Source organism: Diceros bicornis, chromosome 25, assembly GCF_020826845.1.
Source record: "Diceros bicornis minor isolate mBicDic1 chromosome 25, mDicBic1.mat.cur, whole genome shotgun sequence".
Classification (NCBI taxonomy): Eukaryota; Metazoa; Chordata; class Mammalia; order Perissodactyla; family Rhinocerotidae; genus Diceros; species Diceros bicornis.
Window position 1 is genome coordinate 7,776,461 of NC_080764.1, and position 18,804 is coordinate 7,795,264.

The window sequence follows — 18,804 nt, forward strand, 5'->3', positions numbered from 1 at the left end:
AGACCCCTGCTTCTCGGTAGCGGAGCCCAGTCCTTAGCAAACCTCCCCCCAGTCCTCTCTTCTCCACCTCAGAGGTGGTCATCGCAATTAGAATTAAGTCTGGACTCCTACCCATGCCTCCGAAGGCCTGTGGAGGTCTCTGGCGAGGTCTCCAGGCTCCTGGCCTCCTTCAGCTCCTCGGAGGCCGGGCCTCCTCCCTCTGGGCTTTTGCACTTGCAGTTCCCTGGGCCGGGAGCGCTCTGCCTCCCCATCTTCCTGTGACAGGCTCCGTCTCAGCTTCAATGTCATTTCCTCACAGAGGCCTTCCCTTCTGAGTCCCTGTCTAAACCACCCTTCTCCCCACTCTGCAGCCTCCCTGACATCACAATTTCAGATCATTTGTTTACTTAGTATCTGCATCTCCACTAGACTGTCTGCTCCGTGAGGACGGGGACTGCATCTGTCTTTGCCCTGTTGTGCCCAGCCTAGAGCAGGCACCCGGTTGTGCTGAGGGAGTCTGTGTGAGGGGGTGCATGTGTCCCAGAGAGGAGAGTGTTCTCTGACTCTGACTGTGCCCTAGATCGGTGCAGAGTCAGAATGAGATCCCCTCCCCGCCCCCTCTACCAGGAGGAACTAGGGGTCTATTTTAGAGAGGAGGAGAGTCCCCTGGCCAGGTTGGGTGAGGCTGAGGTGGTGGATTCCTGCTGCGGTTGGAGAAGGCAGGCTTGGTGTGTGATGTGAAAGGATTCACAGCACAGCCTGGCCCAGCCCCTGTTCAGGGCACAGGGGAGAAGCTGAAGGGGTGCATGGGAGCCTGACGGAGAGGGACAGAGTGTTGGAAGCCTTTGGCCCAAGATGAAGTCCTGTTCACTGGCAGCCGAACATCTAGATACCTTTTTAAAGAGAAGGTGGACAATCTTCGGCACCGAGTGGCTGCTGGCTCACTCAGCTCACAGTTCCTGCAGCTGGCACCGCGTCTGCTGCGTGGCTCTCTGCCCAAGGCACTGCCATCTCTCTGCCATGTGCCCTGCAGTTGGACAGGACCACACAGCAATCGAGGCTCAAAGGCACGGTCCCTGAGGCCCTGGGCAGAAAAGCTTTGGTGGATGTCCTACCTCTTACTGGTCCCACCTCTAACTGTGTGGCTTTGGGATATGTGTGTCACTTCCCTAGTTTCGGCTACCTCATCTCCATGATATGGGGGTCCAGCCTCTCGGTGTTATGAAATAACATCTCGTCTGGAAGCTCCTAGCACATAGTGCCTGGCACAAAGTAGGTACTTAAAGAATTTTCTTCCTGTTCTCACTACTGAAGGAACAGACTTTCAGAAGTAACTCTGAGAAATTAGGGTCCCATTACATTCAGGGTATCCTGTATTGAGGCCAGTCTAATATCAGACCCTGGGGAAAGGTCCCTGTTGGGAAGGCTGGAAGGTAGAGCCCACGGTGGGAGGTGCTGACGGGCCTTCCTGGACCACCAGGCACCCCTGTGGCACTGAGGGAGAGGTCCAAGGTCAGCAGCTGACAGAGCCCACAGGCCGGGCAGACCCTGGGTGCCGAGACGTGCTTCATTCTGGGTGGGGCCTGCTGTTCTGAGTAATGAGCAGGATAAGGGTGCAGGCGTGAGACCGTGCCGAGCACTGGGGGAAGGGCAAACGTGCCCCATCCCTCCCTCCATGAGTAGAGCCTTTCAGGGTACGCGTGGGCATCAGTCCTCTGTTCATACAGGTGTCTGCGTCCCCAGCAAGATTTTATCCCTCTGGTCATTGCTTGGAGTGCTCCATTAGCTTTGCCCTGTCGTCTTTACAGAGGGCCTTTGGTTCCTGGGGTGGCATCAGAGAAGGTTGCTTCTCTCCCTCTCCTGGCAGCCTTAGCCTCAGGAAACCAGGGTGCGGCAGTGGAGGGTCTCCCCGTGCTGGGGGAGGAGGAAGCATGGACCTTGAGGGCTGGGGTGTCCTCCGGGGCCCAGGGCCACCTTCAGGACTAGGGAAGCCACACTGTTGCCATGGACATCCTGGAAATGGCAGATGGCTCAGCCACTGGCCCATGTCCCCAGGGCCTGGCAGCTGGAGTCCCTGAGTTTGCTTTTACCTGAGTGTGGCAACGTTGTCCTGCTGTCTGCGCAAAGTGTCCTCCTGTTGATTCATGTTTTCTGCCAAGCAGTTAGGAATCTTGCTTTGGCAGGGAAGGCATGTGTGTGTGCTTTTAAATAGAACGTTCTTAGCTCATGCACACAGACCAGCCTTCTTAACTATTTTGTGTATTGATAAGTTTCATGGAAACAGAAAAGGGATCGAGATGCCTGGATTTCCTTGAGGTTTATTTGTTGGAGGAGGGCACTAGAGAGGGTTTGAGGAAGAAGGGAGGTGAGCCCATGCTGCACACAGTTTCCAAGAGTGCTGTGATTGGCAGAGAGCAGGTGAGGGTGAGGCTGCCACCACTCTTGGCTTCTGGTTTAATTTTTCTGGACTGAATTCTTTGGAACTGCTCTGTCTCTCTGTGACTTTTGCACGCATAATGACCCACGAAGCATTCTGAGGAGGCCCCTTGGTACAACCCCACCGACCCCACGTGGGCTGTCAAGATCATCTTCCTGAGCCTGGAACCTGGGCTGGAAGAGGAGATGCCAGCCACAGGGGACACTGGGGAGCCTCAGGATGGGCTTGAGACCTGCCCTCCCTGTCAGAGCTCACGGGAAGAGTGTTCTTGAAGTGTAAAGAACTGACTGTCAGCTAGGAGCAGCTGTGAAGTGGTCCTGAGCTGGTTCTTCCAGAGTGGCGGGGAGCTCAGCCACCTCTGTGAGGACCGCGCCCTGCCACCAAAATGCTGAGCCCCGCTGCATGCCCTGCGTGGTGGGATCCCTGGCACCGGTCACCCTGAGAGCTTGCCGCTCTCCAGGGCAGCCCCCACCTGGAGGGTTAGGGAGTTCTCTCCTAGTCTTAGTTCCTTCCATGCTCGGGGGAGGCAGGCACGCTGTGAGGGGCACTCAAAGTCTCCTAGCACAGCTGGCCAGGTCATTGCTGCCTTTAACCATGTTCCAGGCCCAGAGCCACACAGTGGCTCCCCCACTGGTCTTGGATGTCTCCTTTGTCAGCAGCACATTTACAGAGGGGTCTTCAGCTTCTGGATCCTGCAGAAAGCCCCCTCCCGGTGCCACCGTGGAACAGGGGCTGTTGGCTGCAGGACCACGTGGAGGTTCCTAGCACCCAATGTCTGTTCTGTCTTCCAGGTGAGACTGTGGAGATGAGATGGTGGTGGACACTTGTGATGGAATGGAAATCGTCCTACTGTGCAGCCACACCCCACCCCACCCTGCCCTACCCCGACGTGCCTGCCCACGCCAGCACTTCCTCCTAAGTTCTTACATCACCCTCAAACTGGTGACACCACAGGAAAGAAAGACCCAAGAAGTTGGAATGGCTGTTTCCATGGACACAATCTCCATAGTGACAATGTGGGGGGAGGGGGGAGGGGTGGGATGATGGGAAAGGGGGGAATTAAAAGGGAGGGATAAAAATATATATATATAAATCTATTTTTAGTCTGGAAAGACTTTGTTTAAATGAAAGGTGCGCTATCCCTTTTGATTCTATTTTAAAATTATCTAGTTAAAGAACTCCAAATTTGTTCCAATAACAGTGAAATTTAAATGTGAAATTGAACTGAACAAACTCTCATCTCATTAAGGATGGGGGTGTGGCTTTGATCTTTAGTCTGTCTCGCACCAATTCAGAGAACTCTAGACCCAGGATTGAAAGAGCAGACAAACCACACCAAAACCATCCTTCTGTCATTAATTTGTCTCAAAGTGGGAAGGTTTGGGGTGGGGGGAGTGGGGACGGTCCATGTTTTCAGGAGCGAGAGAATGATGTTTAAACACAAAAATAAATTTTTTCATTTCCAGAAACACTATTTATTTATTATTTTTTAAATTTTTTATCTTTTTTTGGGGGGGTGAAATTGGCAGATGCCCGGAGGTCACAGCTGTGTCCTGGGTCACTGTGGCCAGTGAGAACCCCGAATGCCCCACTAAGTGCACATGGCAGGCCAGGGTCAAGAGTTGGCCCTCATCTGGGCACATTCCAGGCAGCTGTGCCCTGACCCCCGAGGGAACAGGAAATAAGGTTAGGAATTGACATGGGGGAGGGACTGTCGGCTGTAATCAGTGTGGGGTAAGCTGACCAGGGACACCCAGTAAACCCTTTTCTCTTTTGCTTTCATTTTTATAAAGGAGAAGGGGGCCTGTCAGTTGAGCAGCCCCCCATGCTACATGATTCTTTATGTTGTGTTGTTTTGTTTGTAAATTGTATAATTTTTAAATATCTGAGTTTTAAAAAAAGAAGAAAAAAGTACAAAAAAAAAATCTTGTTAAGGCCTTAAGAAGGGGTTAGTGCATCTTTCAGGGGTCACTCTGCCGTGGGGATAAAATAGCTGTTTCACAAAACAGTTTTATTTAAAAAACAAGCAAAAAAAATCAAAAAAATAATAAACTTCATTTTAACCTTATTTCCCTTTTTGTTTAATATAAAGCAAATGCGTCTCTTCCTCATCCCATTCCAGCCCCCAGAGGTGGCTTTGGTGCTGCCACAGAGGCGGCGGCCATCTGAGTGGCCCAGCGGATCCTTAGCCTCACCCAGGCCCCGCGGCCCTTGCGGCGGGAAAGCCTGGAAGGAAGTGAAACCAAAGGCTCCTGTCTGCTGCCCTGCCTGGGTGGGCGGCACTCAGCCAGTGTGTGGGGATGGTCAGATTTGCTTAAGTTGATATGAGGACATATTTCCAATCAACATTGATTTTAAAGGTTATAAAAAAATAATGCAATGTTAATGGACTTTTTTAGAGAACAGAAATACTGGAAGGAATGTTGTGGAGTAGAAATAAGCAATTATAAATGAGTTCTTGTGTGCTTATCAATTTGGGGCTGCAGAAATGGCAGATTAATTTCGTTTTAATGGCTACATCCAGCAGTGCCGTCCATTTCTCATTTTGCTTGTGAGGATGGAGGTGTGGGTGGGTGTGCTGTGTGGGCCATGAGACCTGCATAGAAATAACTGCTTTTTGAGCTGTTTGGTTTCTTGTCTGGTCTTGGCTTGGCATTAACACACTTAGATGAAATTGTTCTATAGATTTCAGGTGTCAAGGGCTAACCCACAAAACTTGAAAAATATGTATCTTGAGGAAAACATTTTCCTGACAAGCAACTGATTCTTTGTCATTTTGCCTTTTATCCTTCTGTCCCCTTTTGACTTGATGATACTTGAGCAAAACTCTTGTCATTGTTCTAGGTCTTCCCTCAAACTGGCTTCTGAAGTGACCTTTTACTGGCAAGTGCCTGTGTCCCACACTCCCTCCTGGCTCCAGCTTTCTGGCTTCTGTAGGAAGCCTCAGCTGCTCACGTGCGTTCCAGCTCCCGCCGCTTTAGAGTTCTGTGTATTTTGTAATAGACTTTATTTTTTAGAGCAGTTTTAGGTTCGTAGTGGTATTGAGCAGAATGTACAGAAAGTTCCCATATACCCCTTGCCTCCCCCCACGGCTTTTCCTACCAGAGTGTTACATTTGTTACAATCAGTGAACCCACATTCACACATCATCATCACCCAGAGTCCACAGTTTACATCAGGGTTCACCCTTGGTGTTGCACATTCTATGAGTTTGGACAAATGTACACTGACATATATCCACCATTATAGGATCACACAGAGAAGTTTCACTGCCCTGAAAATCCTGTGTCCGCCTGTTCCCCAGCTCCTGGCAACCACTGATCTTTTGTCTGTCTCCATAGTGTTGCCTTTTCCAGAATGTCATATAGGTGGAATCATACAGTATGTAGCCTTTTCAGATTGGCTTCTTCACTTGGTAATAGGCATTTACGGTTCATCCATGGCTTTTCATGGCTTGAAGGCTCATTTCTTTCGAGTGCTGAAGAATATTCCGGTGTCGGGATGTACCACAGTATCCATTCACCTGCTGAAACACATCTTGGTTGCTTCCGAGGTTTGGCAATTTTGAATAAAGCTGCTGTGAACATCCCTGTGCAGGTTTTTTGTGGGCATAAGTTCTCAACTCCTTCGAGTCGGTATCAAGGAGCGTGATTGCTGGATCACATGGTAAGAATGTTGAGTTTTGTAAGGAACCCCCAAAGTGCCTTCCAAAGTGTCTGTGCCATTTTCCATTCTCACCAACAATGTGTGAGACCTCCTGTTGCTCCGCATCCTCCCCAGCCTTTGGTGTTCTCAGTGTTCTGGATTTGACCATTTTAATAGGTGTGTAGTGGAAATGTATTTTTTTAATAATTTTAAATCATAAGGAAACATAAAATTTGCCATCTGAACCAGTGAGTGTACAGCAGAGTAGTGTTCAGTATATTCACATTGTGCAGCGGGTCTCCAGAACTTCTTCATCTTGCCAAGCCCAAGCCCAAGCCCAAGCCCAAGCCCTGCAACCGCAAATCAACCCGGAGGCGGGCCCTGCCCCGCTCTGGTCCTACGCGTGTTCCATCCTCGGCCGCGGCCTCCGGCGCCCGCCTGCGGAACTGCAGCGGCGGCCGCCCTGCCGGAGCCTCCTCCTGGATCCTAGCGCTGCGCTGAGCGGGTCGGCACTGCGAGTCAGGTGAGGCGGCCAGGCCCGCGGCCCCACAAGCTGCACGCAGCTTCCACTCTTCCTTTCTGTCCCCAGGGAGGAGCGGGAATGGGGGGGTTTCCTCCGCGGGCGCTCCATGCCGCGGGGGGAGGGGCAAGGCGAGCCAAATGCCACCAACTTTCCTAGCGGGCTGGCTAGTGCTGCAGGTCCCTACCTGCTTTCTAGGGGGCTCTCCAAGGGTCTGCTCCGCATCGCGTTGGGGACCCAGGGCCGCGTCTCGGTGCTTGGGGGACTCGGGCCGGCGCTTCCTGCTCGCCATCGTGCTGACGTCACCCCGGACTCTAAGTCTCAGTCCACAGTGTGCAGAGGGCCCTTCCCTGTGTGGGTGAACACCTGTGACACACGTGGTCCCAGGGGGCGCTCACCCCTCCACCCCAGCACCTTCAGCAGAGAAAAAGGACAGCCAGGGCCGGCTGAGTATGTTTCTAAAATAAGAAATCTCAGTAACTTACATGTAGAGCAGCAGCTCAGAGCCTGCGTTTTGAGATGCACTGGAATGCTGCTCTGTGACTTTGACCTCCTGACATGTCCCCTGAGACAGTCTCCTCCATGCCCTGGGGACCTTAAAGCCACCAGCCCTACAGGGCTGTGGGGAGGACACGTGGAGTGAGCAGCAGAGCCTGGCACGCGATTCCCTGATCAATGGAAGCTGCACTTGCACAATGATTGCAAAGGCCATCGGCCTCATGATTGTACTGTGTGCTCATTGTACTCACGAGGTTTCCTCAAGGCCTCCCCGTCCTGGACAACAGGCCCCGAGTATGGGGGCTCTGCTTGAATTACAGACATGTCTGTCCCTGCCTTCATATCTTCATTAGGGTGACTGACTGGGTGGTCATGACACATCCAAAACAAAGGGTGGATCAAGACAGTTTATCCAGGGCCACTCTGTGACCAACACTCTGACCATCCTGCCCTCCTGCTGACACCACCTGATTCTCTGACAGTCCTGTGTGGAAAGTTGCCGCCCACAGGACAGGACATTCAATGAGGCTAATGAGAGGCCACAGGCTGGACCCAGGAAGTCCTGAGGGTGCCCATGGGTCTTGCCCTCCTGGTCTGTAGAGTGGCCTTAAAACTGGTCTGCCTGCGTTCTGGGGGCCCAGCAACCCTGGTTCCCCACAGTCCAGTCCTCAGCCAGACCTGCAAAGCTGCCTCCCTCCCACTGCCCCTCACCCCCCTGCACAGGACTTTGCAGTTGCCCTTGGTCCCGTTGCAAGGTCACCTTGGCTTGCAGTGCCAAGCCAGCCAAAGTCCTCCAGGAAGTCCTCCCAGAAAGTCCTGCTCCAGTCTGGGGCAGTGTCCCCATGACCTCAAAGCAGTCCGCGCACTGCTGGCCCAGCCTGTCAGCTCTCAGCCTTCCTGCTCCTCCTCTTGGTCATGAGCACCTTGGAGCAGGGGCCACCATCGTCTTCCTGTCAGAGTCCGAGTGCCCAGCCCAGCACCCAGCACATGGTCCGTCCTGCGGGCTGGAACAGAATCCAAGGCCTGACCAAGGCAAGATGCAGGGAAGGTCCCCAGCAAGCGACACCCTTGCCCTGGGCCTGGCGGGAGAGTGGGGATGTGGGAATTCAGAAGGGGAGGAGCAGCTTTCACAAGCCAGGCAGGAACTGCAAATGTTGCAAGCCAATACCAAGAGGCCACGGTACCGGGGAGCCATCTCTGGGTGGCCATCTCTGAGTGGGGGATGTCCAGATGCACCCTGGGAAGAAGCTGGTCCTCTTACTGTTGGGGAGTGAGTGAGGGAGAGAACTGGGGGGACACGGGGGTGAGGAGTGCCTCCTGCAGGCCCTGCTTCAGCTCAGGAGAGAATACTCCAGCTGTTTCCAGGATGAGAGCTTGGCACACATACCCCTGGGATGGGTGAGGGGGCCTGACCCCTACCCAGGAAATGTCCCTTCCCCACCCTCTGGGCTCCTGAGCCTTCCAATTGGAGTGGGTTTTGGCCTCAAATTTCCCATCAGCTTCACTGATTTAAACTCAGCCTCAAATCCCACAACTTCTATTGTTGAAGAAGGAGGGTGCTGAGGCTGGTGGGCAGCAGCCCTGCCCTGGCGTGGTGTGGTCACCCCCCTGCTTGGAGGGAGTGAGATCCTGAGCTGAAAGGGGAAGCCTGGGAGCCACAATTCCAGCCTGGAGGTGGCACACACTGACACAGGTTGGTCCCGAGGTTTGCATCTTTCCTTGAGGGACCACAGAGTCAGGGGTGGAAGGGATGGGGCTGGAGCAGGGGGACCTGGCCCAGGGAGAGGGAGGAGGCCGGCAAAAGGGGAGGCCTGAGAATCCACTCCTGTGGTCCTCAGTAGGCCTGTGAGGGTGTAAAGAAATTACGTCATCCCCACTTGCCGACCCCTCCCACCCCCACCCCGTCTTCCAGAAAGAGTCTGAGCAGCTGATGTTCAAGAACAAATGATAATGAGGAGGAGGAAGCAGGGCCCCTCCTCTGGGGACAGAGTCACATCCTCTGCTAAGCCACCCTGGTCCCCTGAGCTTCCTGGCAGCTCAGTCAACAAGGGCTGGTGCCCACCCCACATTTCTGTGTCAGGAAAGTGGATACAGGCACGAGGAGATTCATCACCTGGGTGGCCTCATGAGCTAGGAGATCTAGGACCAGTTTGTAACCAACTTAGGAAGGATCTCCTGGCCATTAAACTGCCTGTTGGGTGACTAGGGAGCTCTGGGAACAACACCGCTGCCTCCCCACCTCCAGATTCAAACCTGCACCAGCCAGGTGAGGGCCAGGTGAGGGTCCTCAGCATCACTGCCAGCAGCCTCCAGGCAGGGAGAGGAGGGAGTCGGCTCCAGGCAACCACTGAGAACAAGTGTGTGTGTAAGTGGTGCTTGTATTAATGTGTGTCTATATAAGGTTTTGTGAGTGTATAAATGTGTGTGTGCATGTGCTTGTGTGTCAGTATGTGAGCACGTGGGTAGTGTGTGAGTGTGTGAGTGGTCTGTGAGTGTGTGATCTGTGTCTGTGTGTGTTGAGTGGACTAGTGTGAAGTGAGGGACACAGAGAACTTTAAGCATCCCTCCACGCCTCCCCCAGCACCTGCGGACCCTCTGAACATAGTGACCTTCCTGAGAATGGCAGGAACAAAGCAGGGAGGTGAAGGTCACTCAGGAGGAGGCAGGTGAGACATCGGAAGGCAAGAATGTGTTCTGGGGATGACGCTGTGACCACATTAGGGAGTGTGAGCCTGATATGACAGGTGGGGCAGGATCAAGTCCAAAGACCCCTGGTGCTTCCTCGGAACCTGTACAATGCTGGGGAGTCAGGCTGGGGGTGAGGACATCTCTTCTCTACCCCTGACCCTGGGTAATCACGTGGAGGGGACAGCAGAGACAGGACTTCTGTACCATGCTCCTGACCTTCCCCGGCCCCTCCCTGCTCCCTCTGGCAGCACAGTCATGCCAACAGGCTCAGGGCAGAGGGCAAAGGCCAGTCTCAGCTCCCTTTATAAAGAGAGGCCAGGCTGGTCGAGCCCTCAGGGTTGGTGAGAGTGCCCTGCCTGGCCTGGTCCGACGTCCTGGTGTGGTGAGGGGTGCCTGTGTGTCCAGAGTGGAGGAGCCGGGTGCCCACTGAGGCAGCCATGGGGCTGCTGACCGGGGAGACACTGGGGCCCCTGGCCGTGGCCGTGGCCATCTTCCTGCTCCTGGTGGACCTGATGCACCGGCGCCAGCGCTGGGCCCCATGCTACCCACCAGGCCCCACGCCCCTGCCTGGGCTGGGCAACCTGCTGCAGGTGGACTTCCAGGACACGCTTTGCTGCTTTACTCGGGTGAGGCAGGTGGGGGTGAGCACAGAGGTCCTGGGGACCCACATGGCAGCAGACAGTGGGCGGTGGTGAAGCCACAGGCTGGACAGGGAGCTGGGGGAAAGGAGGAGGCAGGTTTGAGAGGCCTCCTGGGGGAGGACATCTGTGCAGGGCCTGAGGACAGTCTGAATTTTCCAATCAAAGATCAGAGAGGGCAAAGGCCTGGAGGGGGTAGGTCTTGGCCGTGGGTTTGGGATCATGTGGGACAGGGCCGAAGTTATGTGATCCTGAGTCCCTTCTGAGGACATCAGGGGGAGATGACCTCAGATTGGGGGAGGGGAGTCTGGTCATGAGCCCCATTTACCTCAGGAAATTGAGGTTGAGAGGGACAGTGACCAGGTTCCAACCTTTTGCTGCTGTGAGACCCTGGGCCTCACTGCTCACCTCTGTGAACCTCAGTTTCTTCACCTGTAAAATGGAATGCTAACTTGGCCTACTGACAATGTTGGTGACCTCTGCAAAGTCATGGCTGAGTGGTCTGTTCCAACGTGAGGTCCTCGACTAAAGAGCATGTGACCTCTAGCGTCACAAGGCCAGATAGGTTCCTTGCACCCACTCTTTGCTGGCGGCCCAGTGGTCCCCTTAGGCTAGGGCGAGGAGACTGGCTCCAGCAGCCTGGCAGGGGCGGGACTTGTGGAACGCCCTTGACCCTCGGCCTGCAGCTGCGGCGACGCTTCGGGGACGTGTTCAGCCTGCAGCTGGCCTGGACGCCCGCGGTCGTGCTCAATGGGCTGGCGGCCATGCGCGAGGCGCTGGTGGACCGCGGCGAGGACACCTCCGACCGCCCACCTGCGCCCGTATACGAGCAGCTGGGCTACGGGCCGCACGCGGAGGGTAACTGGAGGTGGGGAGGACCGCGGTCCGGCGGGGACTGGGCCCGCAGTGACCCGAGACCCGGCAGGGCCAAGCGGAGGCAGGGTGGTGGACCTGCGGAGCAAGAAAAGTCAGCGAATTTGAAGGGGCGGCAGGTGGAGGAAGAAGACGGTCCGAGGGTCCGGAGGTGGATGTGGGCGGGCCGGAGGGCGGGCCCGGATCTTCCTTGAAGGAAGGTGGTCTCCGTGGGCAGAGCCAAGAGTGGAGCCAAGACCTGCCCACAGTGGGGAGAACTGGCGAGCAATGTGGCTGGGAGAGGGTGGGATCTGTCCCCAGCCAGATGGGGATGTGGAGTGGCCCGGCCTTGGCGGGAAGGAGAACGAGGTTAGAGTGGGCGGAGCAGGCGCGAGGCTGTGTGAACAGGGGCGGGGGGCGGGGCATGTCTCTGGTGTAGACGGAAGGGCAGGCGAGCCAGTCAGCTAAGTGTGCGCGCAGAGGCGGCGCCAGGGCACACCCGAGCCACGCCCACGACCGCCCCGCTCCCAGGAGTGATTCTAGCCCGTTATGGGGGCGCGTGGCGGGAGCAGCGGCGCTTCTCCGTGTCCACCCTGCGCAACTTCGGCCTGGGCAAGAAGTCGTTGGAGCAGTGGGTGACCGAGGAGGCCTCGTGCCTCTGCGCCGCCTTCGCAGACCAGGCCGGTGAGTGCTGGGCTGAGGGACAGGAGACAGGGATGGAGGCTGGGAAGAGGAGATGGAGGCGACCCCCTGACCTGCACCGTCCCCTCCCAGGACGCCCCTTTAGCCCCAACGCCCTCCTGAATAAAGCAGTGAGCAACGTGATCTCCTCCCTGACTTTCGGGCGCCGCTTCGAGTACAATGACCCGCGCTTCCGCGAGCTGTTGGACCTCGCGGAGAAAGGTGTGCAGGAGGAGTCAGGCGTCCTGCGCAAGGTAACGGTGGGGGAGCCAAGGAGCCCTGCAGGCGAGCTCCATGGAGGCCTGTGCCCTGCAACGGGGTTCCGTGGAGGAGGATTTGTCTAGAGGGGTGTTGGCACAGCGGACCCCAGTAGAGGGCTAAGGAAAGTGTATCTGCCACTGGAAGCCACCAGAGCCCATGAGATGTAGATTTTAGGTTTCTCCTTCTGGGGCCCAGGCAGCTAGGGGAGGGTAGAGGCCCAAACTTAGGGAGGAGCCAGGTCACTGTGGGGGACACCGTGGAGGCTGCTGGGACTTTATAGGTTGAGGTGAACACCTGAGCACAGGGAGGACCCAGGGCCCCACATGCGTGACCAAAACAGGTGCTGGAAGCGATCCCAGTGCTCCTGCGTGTCCCAGGGCTGGCTGCCAAGGTCTTTCCGGGGCAGAGGGCCTTCATGGTCCTGCTGGATGAGCTGATTGCTGAGCACAGGATGACCCGAGACCCGGCCCAGCCTCCCCGAGACCTGACCGACACCTTCATGGACGAAGTGGAGAAGGTGAGGTGCCAGGGACAGGGACAGGGACATGGGTTGTGGGTTGAGGGTCCATGAGGGGAGCCCAGGCGAGGTGGGGCCTGTGTATCACCCAGTGATCAGTCAACCCGGGGTGATGGGTGCAGAGTGGGAGGCCATTTGGGGTTTTCTCCCTCGGCAACGGAGCCCACTCTCTCTGCGTGGGCCAGGCCAAGGGGAACCCCGAGAGCAGCTTCAATGATGAGAACCTGCGCCTGGTGGTGGCTGATCTGTTCTCTGCTGGGATGGTGACCACGTCAATCACGCTGGCCTGGGCCCTCCTGCTCATGATCCTGCACCCGGATGTGCAGCGTGAGCCCAGCCTGGGGGCCTGGTGGGATGGGGCAGGGAGGAGAGGGACAGGCTGGGGGCCCTGAACTGGGCTGGCCACCAGGAGCTCTAAGCAAAGGCTGGGCCCTGGCTCAGAGGTCACAGTGACCTCCTCCTTCCCGTGGGCACAGCCCCTGCACAGGAGTCCGGAGGAGGTTCAGGTCCAGCCCCCTGGGTTCTGACCACTGTGGGGACGCTTGTCTGTCCAGGCCGTGTCCAACAGGAGATCGATGAGGTGATAGGGCAGGCGCGGCGACCAGAGATGGGGGACCAGGCCCACATGCCCTTCACCATGGCTGTGGTCCATGAGGTGCAGCGCTTTGGGGACATCATCCCACTGGGCGTGTCCCACTTGACATCCCATGACGTTGAAGTGCAGGGCTTCCTCATCCCCAAGGTAGGCCTGTGGCCCTCCTCACCCCAGCTCAGCTCCACCTGCCCCGTGGTAGCCCCAGCATGGCCATTGCCAAGTGTGACCAGGACTGGAACCCAGGCCACCTAATCCTCATTTCCCCAGGCACCAACTGTCCAGCCTGGGTGGGTGTGGGGATGAAGCAGAGGCAGGGCGGGCCAGGTGCATGCAGAGCCCGCAGTCTGGGTAGGGGAGGACAAACTAAAATGTGCCACAGTCTGTTGGAGGATCCATGTACATAGGGACTGGTGGTAGGAAGGGCGCCCAGGGGAGGCTATTCTCTTGGCCCTGCCATGGGTACGAGGAGGGTGCGGGGAATTTCTTGAGCTGAGATTGACTTGAAAGTGTCCAGGTGTGTGCCAGGCAGAAACTGTAGCCTATGCATGTTTGGTGGCAGGGGTCCAGGCAACCCCCAGCCCAGACCCCACCCATGCCAGGCATCTCCTGCCAGGGGACGACGCTCATCACCAACCTGTCCTCGGTGCTGAAGGACGAGGCCGTCTGGAAGAAGCCCTTCCGCTTCCACCCGGAGCACTTCCTGGACGCCCAGGGCCGCTTCGTCAAGCAGGAGGCCTTCATGCCCTTCTCAGCAGGTGCCTGTGGGGAGCCTGGCTCACTGCCCCCTCCTGAGGGAGTCTTGGAGGCGTTGAGCCCAGACCCCCAGGCTCACTGAGCCCCCATACCCACCCACAGGCCGCCGCTCGTGCCTCGGGGAGCCCCTGGCCCGCATGGAGCTCTTTCTCTTCTTCACCTGCCTCCTGCAGCACTTCAGCTTCTCGGTGCCCACTGGGCAGCCCCGCCCCAGCGACTACGGTGTCTTTGGTTTCCTGGTGACCCCGTCCCCGTACCAGCTTTGTGCTGTGCCCCGCTAGACAGGGAGCACCAAGCCCCTAACCCAGTCCTTGCTGAAACGGTGATGTCCAATAAACCAATCTGATGGCTCCAACCTGTCTTGAGTCCCACCTGGGCCCCCTGAACAGCCCCTGGCAGTGATTTGGCCTCAGCAGCCTCCCCAAGGCCAGCTCCTACCCCTGCCTGATCCAGCCTTACCTGGCATTTAACCCCATTTGAGAGACGGGTATACTGAGGCTCACAAGGTGACAGCTTACCCTCTAATCACCCATGGAGACCCAGCACTGGCTGCCCTGGTTGGTGACTAAGTCCATGCAAAAGTCTTGACTCCTGGGTGTCAGGGAGCAGGAGGAGTGTGAATGGGCTTCTGATAGGAATCAGCCCAATCCCTGGCTGGGTGAGCTCGCTCAGGTTCAGGGATTCACCACACAGCTTAAAAGGAGAAGCTGGGACATGAGGTGTCCACAGGGGCTTTGAAAAGATCTGACACATTCTTGGGAATCTCAGAGGCCCTGCACTTGTGTAGGGCTGTGTGGAGTTGTGTGCATGCTCAGGAAAGACCTGGGGGTGGGGGGCCTGAGCTGTCCCCTCGGACTGAGCTTGATCATCTGGGCAAACAGGGAGCAGAGGCTGAGGGAAAGTTGTAAACTCTAAAGCCAGTGCCTGGCTGAATGTTGAAAGTATGCCCCAGCACACAGAGAGCACTTCTGTGCAGCAAAGACTGGGAAAGTGATTGGTTCCAGACATTTAAGGAAATCTCTAACCAATCATTAGCTGACCACCAAGCTAACTGAGTAGAGACTTCAGTGGCCACACACAATAAAGAATAGAGACTTTATGGAATTAGTTCAGAGCAGTCACTAAGCAAAGAAAGAACTACAATGACCACCAACAACAGCAAGAACAAACCCTGGGGAGCAAAGAGAGTCTGATTTCCAGAGTCGCCACATTATCTCATTTGAAATGTCCCGTTTTCAACAAAAAATTACATGACACGGAAAGGAACAAAAATGGATGGCTCATAGACAGGAAAAAGGCCATCAATAAAAACCATCCCTGATGGTTGAGTTGCTGGACACAGACTGCATATCAGCTAATTCGGTATGTTCACAGGACTAAGAGAAATCTTATCTAATGAACTACAGGGAAGTGGGAGCATGATGTGTCACCAATTAAGGAACAGCTGTAATGAGACACAAATTTTAAAAAGGAGCTAAGTAGAAAATCTGGAGTTGAAAAGCTCAATAAGTGAAATGGAAGTTCACTGCAGAAACTCAAGAGCAGACTTTAACAGAGAGAAGAAAAATCAGTGAACATGAGGACAATCAGCTGAGCTGATCCAGGCTGAGGAACAGAAACGAGGATGAAGAATAATGAGCAGAGATTCAGAAACCTGTGGGCACCATCAAGCATACCGCACATAATGGGAGTCCTAGCAGAAGAAGAGAGAGATAAAGGACTAGAAGGAATATTGAAGAAATGTTGAAAAATGAATACTCCCCAAATTTGATGAAAAACATTAATCTACTCAACCAAGAAGCTCAGTGAACCCCAAGTAGGATAAAATCAGAGATCTGCACACATCATAATCAAACCAGGAAAAGATAGAGAATTTTGAAAGCAGCAAGAAAGATGGGAGACGCTCCTCATCATGAACAAAGGATCTGTCCTCAATAACACTGACGTTAAGATTCTAACCAGAAACAATAGAGTGCAGAAAGCAGTGAGATGACAATAGCCCTCAGGAAGTGACTGGAGGATGTCACAAGCTCGGGAAAGGGCCTCTGGGCTCCACCATTTGTCCAGTCAGGGTAAATGGGGAGCTCAGAGAACAACCCTTTTGCCCCCCGACACCAAGAGATAAACTTGCGACGGCTACACCAGAGCCTAGGAATCTGGGCTGTGCTGCAAGCCGGGTGAGGACCCCGAGCCTCATGGGGAGCAGCCTCCACCAGAAGAGGCCCCGCGCAAGCATCCACAGCCCTCGCTGGGAACCAGGGCACTTGGCGCTTCGTCTGCGTGCGTGTGTGTGTGTGTGTGTGTGTGTGTGTGTGAGAATCTGTCCACGTTGAGTTCAAGTGTGTGTGTGTGTTTTCATGTGAGTTTTGTCTGAGTGTGGGTGGTTCTGTCTGTGAATAGATTTCTGTGTGGTGTTTCTGTGTGTGTGTGTGCGGGCGCGTGTGAACATGAAGGTAAAAGCCCAAGCCCCGTACCCATAAACCATCTCTGGGAGGCGGGCCCTGCCCAGCTCCCCCTCCCGCCCCTGTTCCCTGCTCGGCCGCGGCCTCCTGCGCCCCCCGGCGCCCGCCTGCGGAACTGCAGCCGCGGCCGCCCTGCCGGGGCCTCCACCTGGATCCCAGCGCTGCGCTGGGCGAGTCCGCGCTGCGAGTCAGGTGAGGCGGTCCGGCCTGCGGCCCCACAAGCTGCACGCAGCTTCCACTCTTCCTTTCTGTCCCGAGGGAGGAGCGGGAATGGGGGGGTTTCCTCCGCGGGCGCTCCATGCTGCGGGGGGAGGGGCAAGGCGAGCCAAATGCCACCAACTTTCCCAGCGCCCTGGCTGAGGCTGCAGCTTCCTACCTGCTTTCTAGGGCTTTCTCCCAGAATTTGCTCGACATCGCATGGGGGACCCAGGGACGGCGCTTCCTGGTCCCCAGTTGTGCTGACATCACTCCTGGGCTCTCTCAGCCCACAGTGTCCAGAGGACCCTTCCCTGCTGGGTGAACACCTGTGACAGGCATGGTCCCTGGGGGCACTCACCCCTCCACCCCAGCACCTTCAGCAGAGAAAAAGCACAGCGAGGGCGGGCTGAATGTGTTTCTAAAATTAGAAATCTCAGTAATTTACATGTAGAGCAGCAGCTCAGAGCCTGCGTTTTGAGATGGATCCTAATGCTGCTCTGTGACTTTGACCTCCTGACCTGAACCCTGAGACTCAGTCTCCTCCATGCCTTGGGGACCCTAAAGGCACCTGCCTTACAGGGCTGTGGGGAGGACACATGGAGTGAGCAGCAGAGCCTGGCACGCGATTCCCTGATCAATGGAGGCTGCAATTGCACAATGATTGCAAAGGCCATCGGTCTCACAATTGTACTGTGTGCTCATTGTACTCCCGAGGTTTCTGCAAGGCCCCCCCCCCGGCCCCCCGCCCCTGTCCTGGACAACAGGCCCCGAGTCTAGAGGACTCTGCCTGAGTTACAGACATGTCTGTGCCTGCCCTTGGTATCCTCATTATGGTGACTGCTTGGGAGGGTGTGACACATCAAAACAAAGGGTGGATAAAGACAGTTTATCCAGGGCCACTATATGAACAACACAGGGACCATCCTGCCCCCACTCCCCCCCACCCCGCTAACACCACCTGATTCTCTGACAGTCCTGGGTAGAAAGTTGCTGCCCACAGGACAGGACATTCAACTGAGGCCAATGAGAGGCCACAGGCTGGATCCGGGGAGTCCCCAGGGTACCCATGGGTCTTCCTCTCCTGGTCTGTTGAGTGGCCACAAAGCTGTTCTCCCTGCCTCGTGGAGGCCCAGGGACGCCAGTTCCCTCCAGCCCAGTCCTCGGCCTGACTTCCAAAGCACCAGTCTTGAGCTGCCTCCCTCTCTCTGCCCCTCACCCCTCTGCCCAGGACTTTACAGTGGCCCTTTGGTCCCACTGCCAGGTCACCTTGGCTTGCAGTGCCAAGCCAGCCAAAGTCCTCCAGGAAGTTTTCCCAGAAAGTCCTGCTCCAGCCTGAGGCAGTGTCCCCAGGACCCTCAAAGCAATCCCCACACTGCTGGCCCAGCCTGTCAGCTCTCTGTCTTCCTGTTCCTCCTCTTGGTCGTGAGCACCGTGGAGCAGGGGCCCACCATCGTCTTCCCGCCAGGCTGCGAGTGCCCAGCCCAGCACCCAGCACATGGTCCGTCCAGTGGGGGTGGAACAGAAATCAAGGCCTGAGCAAGGCACGATGCAGGGAAGGCCGGGTAAACTGAGGAAGGCCCACTGGGCCCCAGCAAGCTACACCCTCTGGCCCTGGGCCTGGCAGGAGAGTGGGGATGTGGGAATTCAAAGGGGAGGAGCAGCTTTCACAAGCCAAGCATGAACTGCAAACATTGAAAGCCAATACCAAGAGCCCACAGCCCCGGGGAGCCATCTCTGGGTGGCCATCTCTGAGTGGGGAAATTCTGCAGGCACCCTGGAAAGAAGCTGGTTCTCTTACTGTTGGGGAGTGAGTGATGGAGAGAACTGGGGGGTAACAGGGGTGTGCAGTGCCTCCTGCAGGCCCTGCTTCAGCTCGGGAGAGAATACTCCAGCTGTTTCCAGAATGGGAGCTTGTCTCACATACTCCTGGGATGGGTGAGGGGACCTGATCCCTACCCAGGAAATGCCCCTTCCCCACCCTCTGGCCTCCTGAGCCTTCCCATTTAGTGGGTTTTGGCCTCAGAGTTCCCATCAGCTTCACTGATTTAAAAACAGCTTCAAATCCCAGCAGTTTTCTTCT

At 55.9% G+C, this 18,804-nt stretch overlaps 2 protein-coding genes across 6 annotated transcripts in view; both read left to right on the forward strand.

Annotated features, from left to right (window-relative positions):
• Nucleotides 1-4,484, forward strand: part of TCF20 (transcription factor 20) — a 105,490-nt gene extending 101,006 nt beyond the window's left edge. For all 5 annotated transcript variants that reach the window (XM_058568217.1, XM_058568218.1, XM_058568221.1 and 2 more), the window contains one exon: nucleotides 3,208-4,484. Coding sequence is in view for 1 of the 5 variants with exons in the window: in XM_058568221.1 (XP_058424204.1) it covers nucleotides 3,208-3,225 (18 nt within the window). In the remaining 4 variants the exon portion in view is untranslated. The remainder of the gene's footprint in view (nucleotides 1-3,207) is intronic.
• Nucleotides 4,485-9,937: 5,453 nt separating this feature from the next.
• Nucleotides 9,938-14,790, forward strand: LOC131421532 (cytochrome P450 2D14-like). The gene is made up of 9 exons (XM_058568223.1): nucleotides 9,938-10,393; nucleotides 11,092-11,263; nucleotides 11,789-11,941; nucleotides 12,032-12,192; nucleotides 12,540-12,716; nucleotides 12,902-13,043; nucleotides 13,271-13,458; nucleotides 13,925-14,066; nucleotides 14,167-14,790. Exons 1-9 carry the CDS (start codon nucleotides 10,205-10,207, stop codon nucleotides 14,343-14,345), a joined length of 1,503 nt encoding a protein of 500 aa, XP_058424206.1. The 5' UTR covers nucleotides 9,938-10,204; the 3' UTR covers nucleotides 14,346-14,790.
• Nucleotides 14,791-18,804: the final 4,014 nt, after the last annotated feature.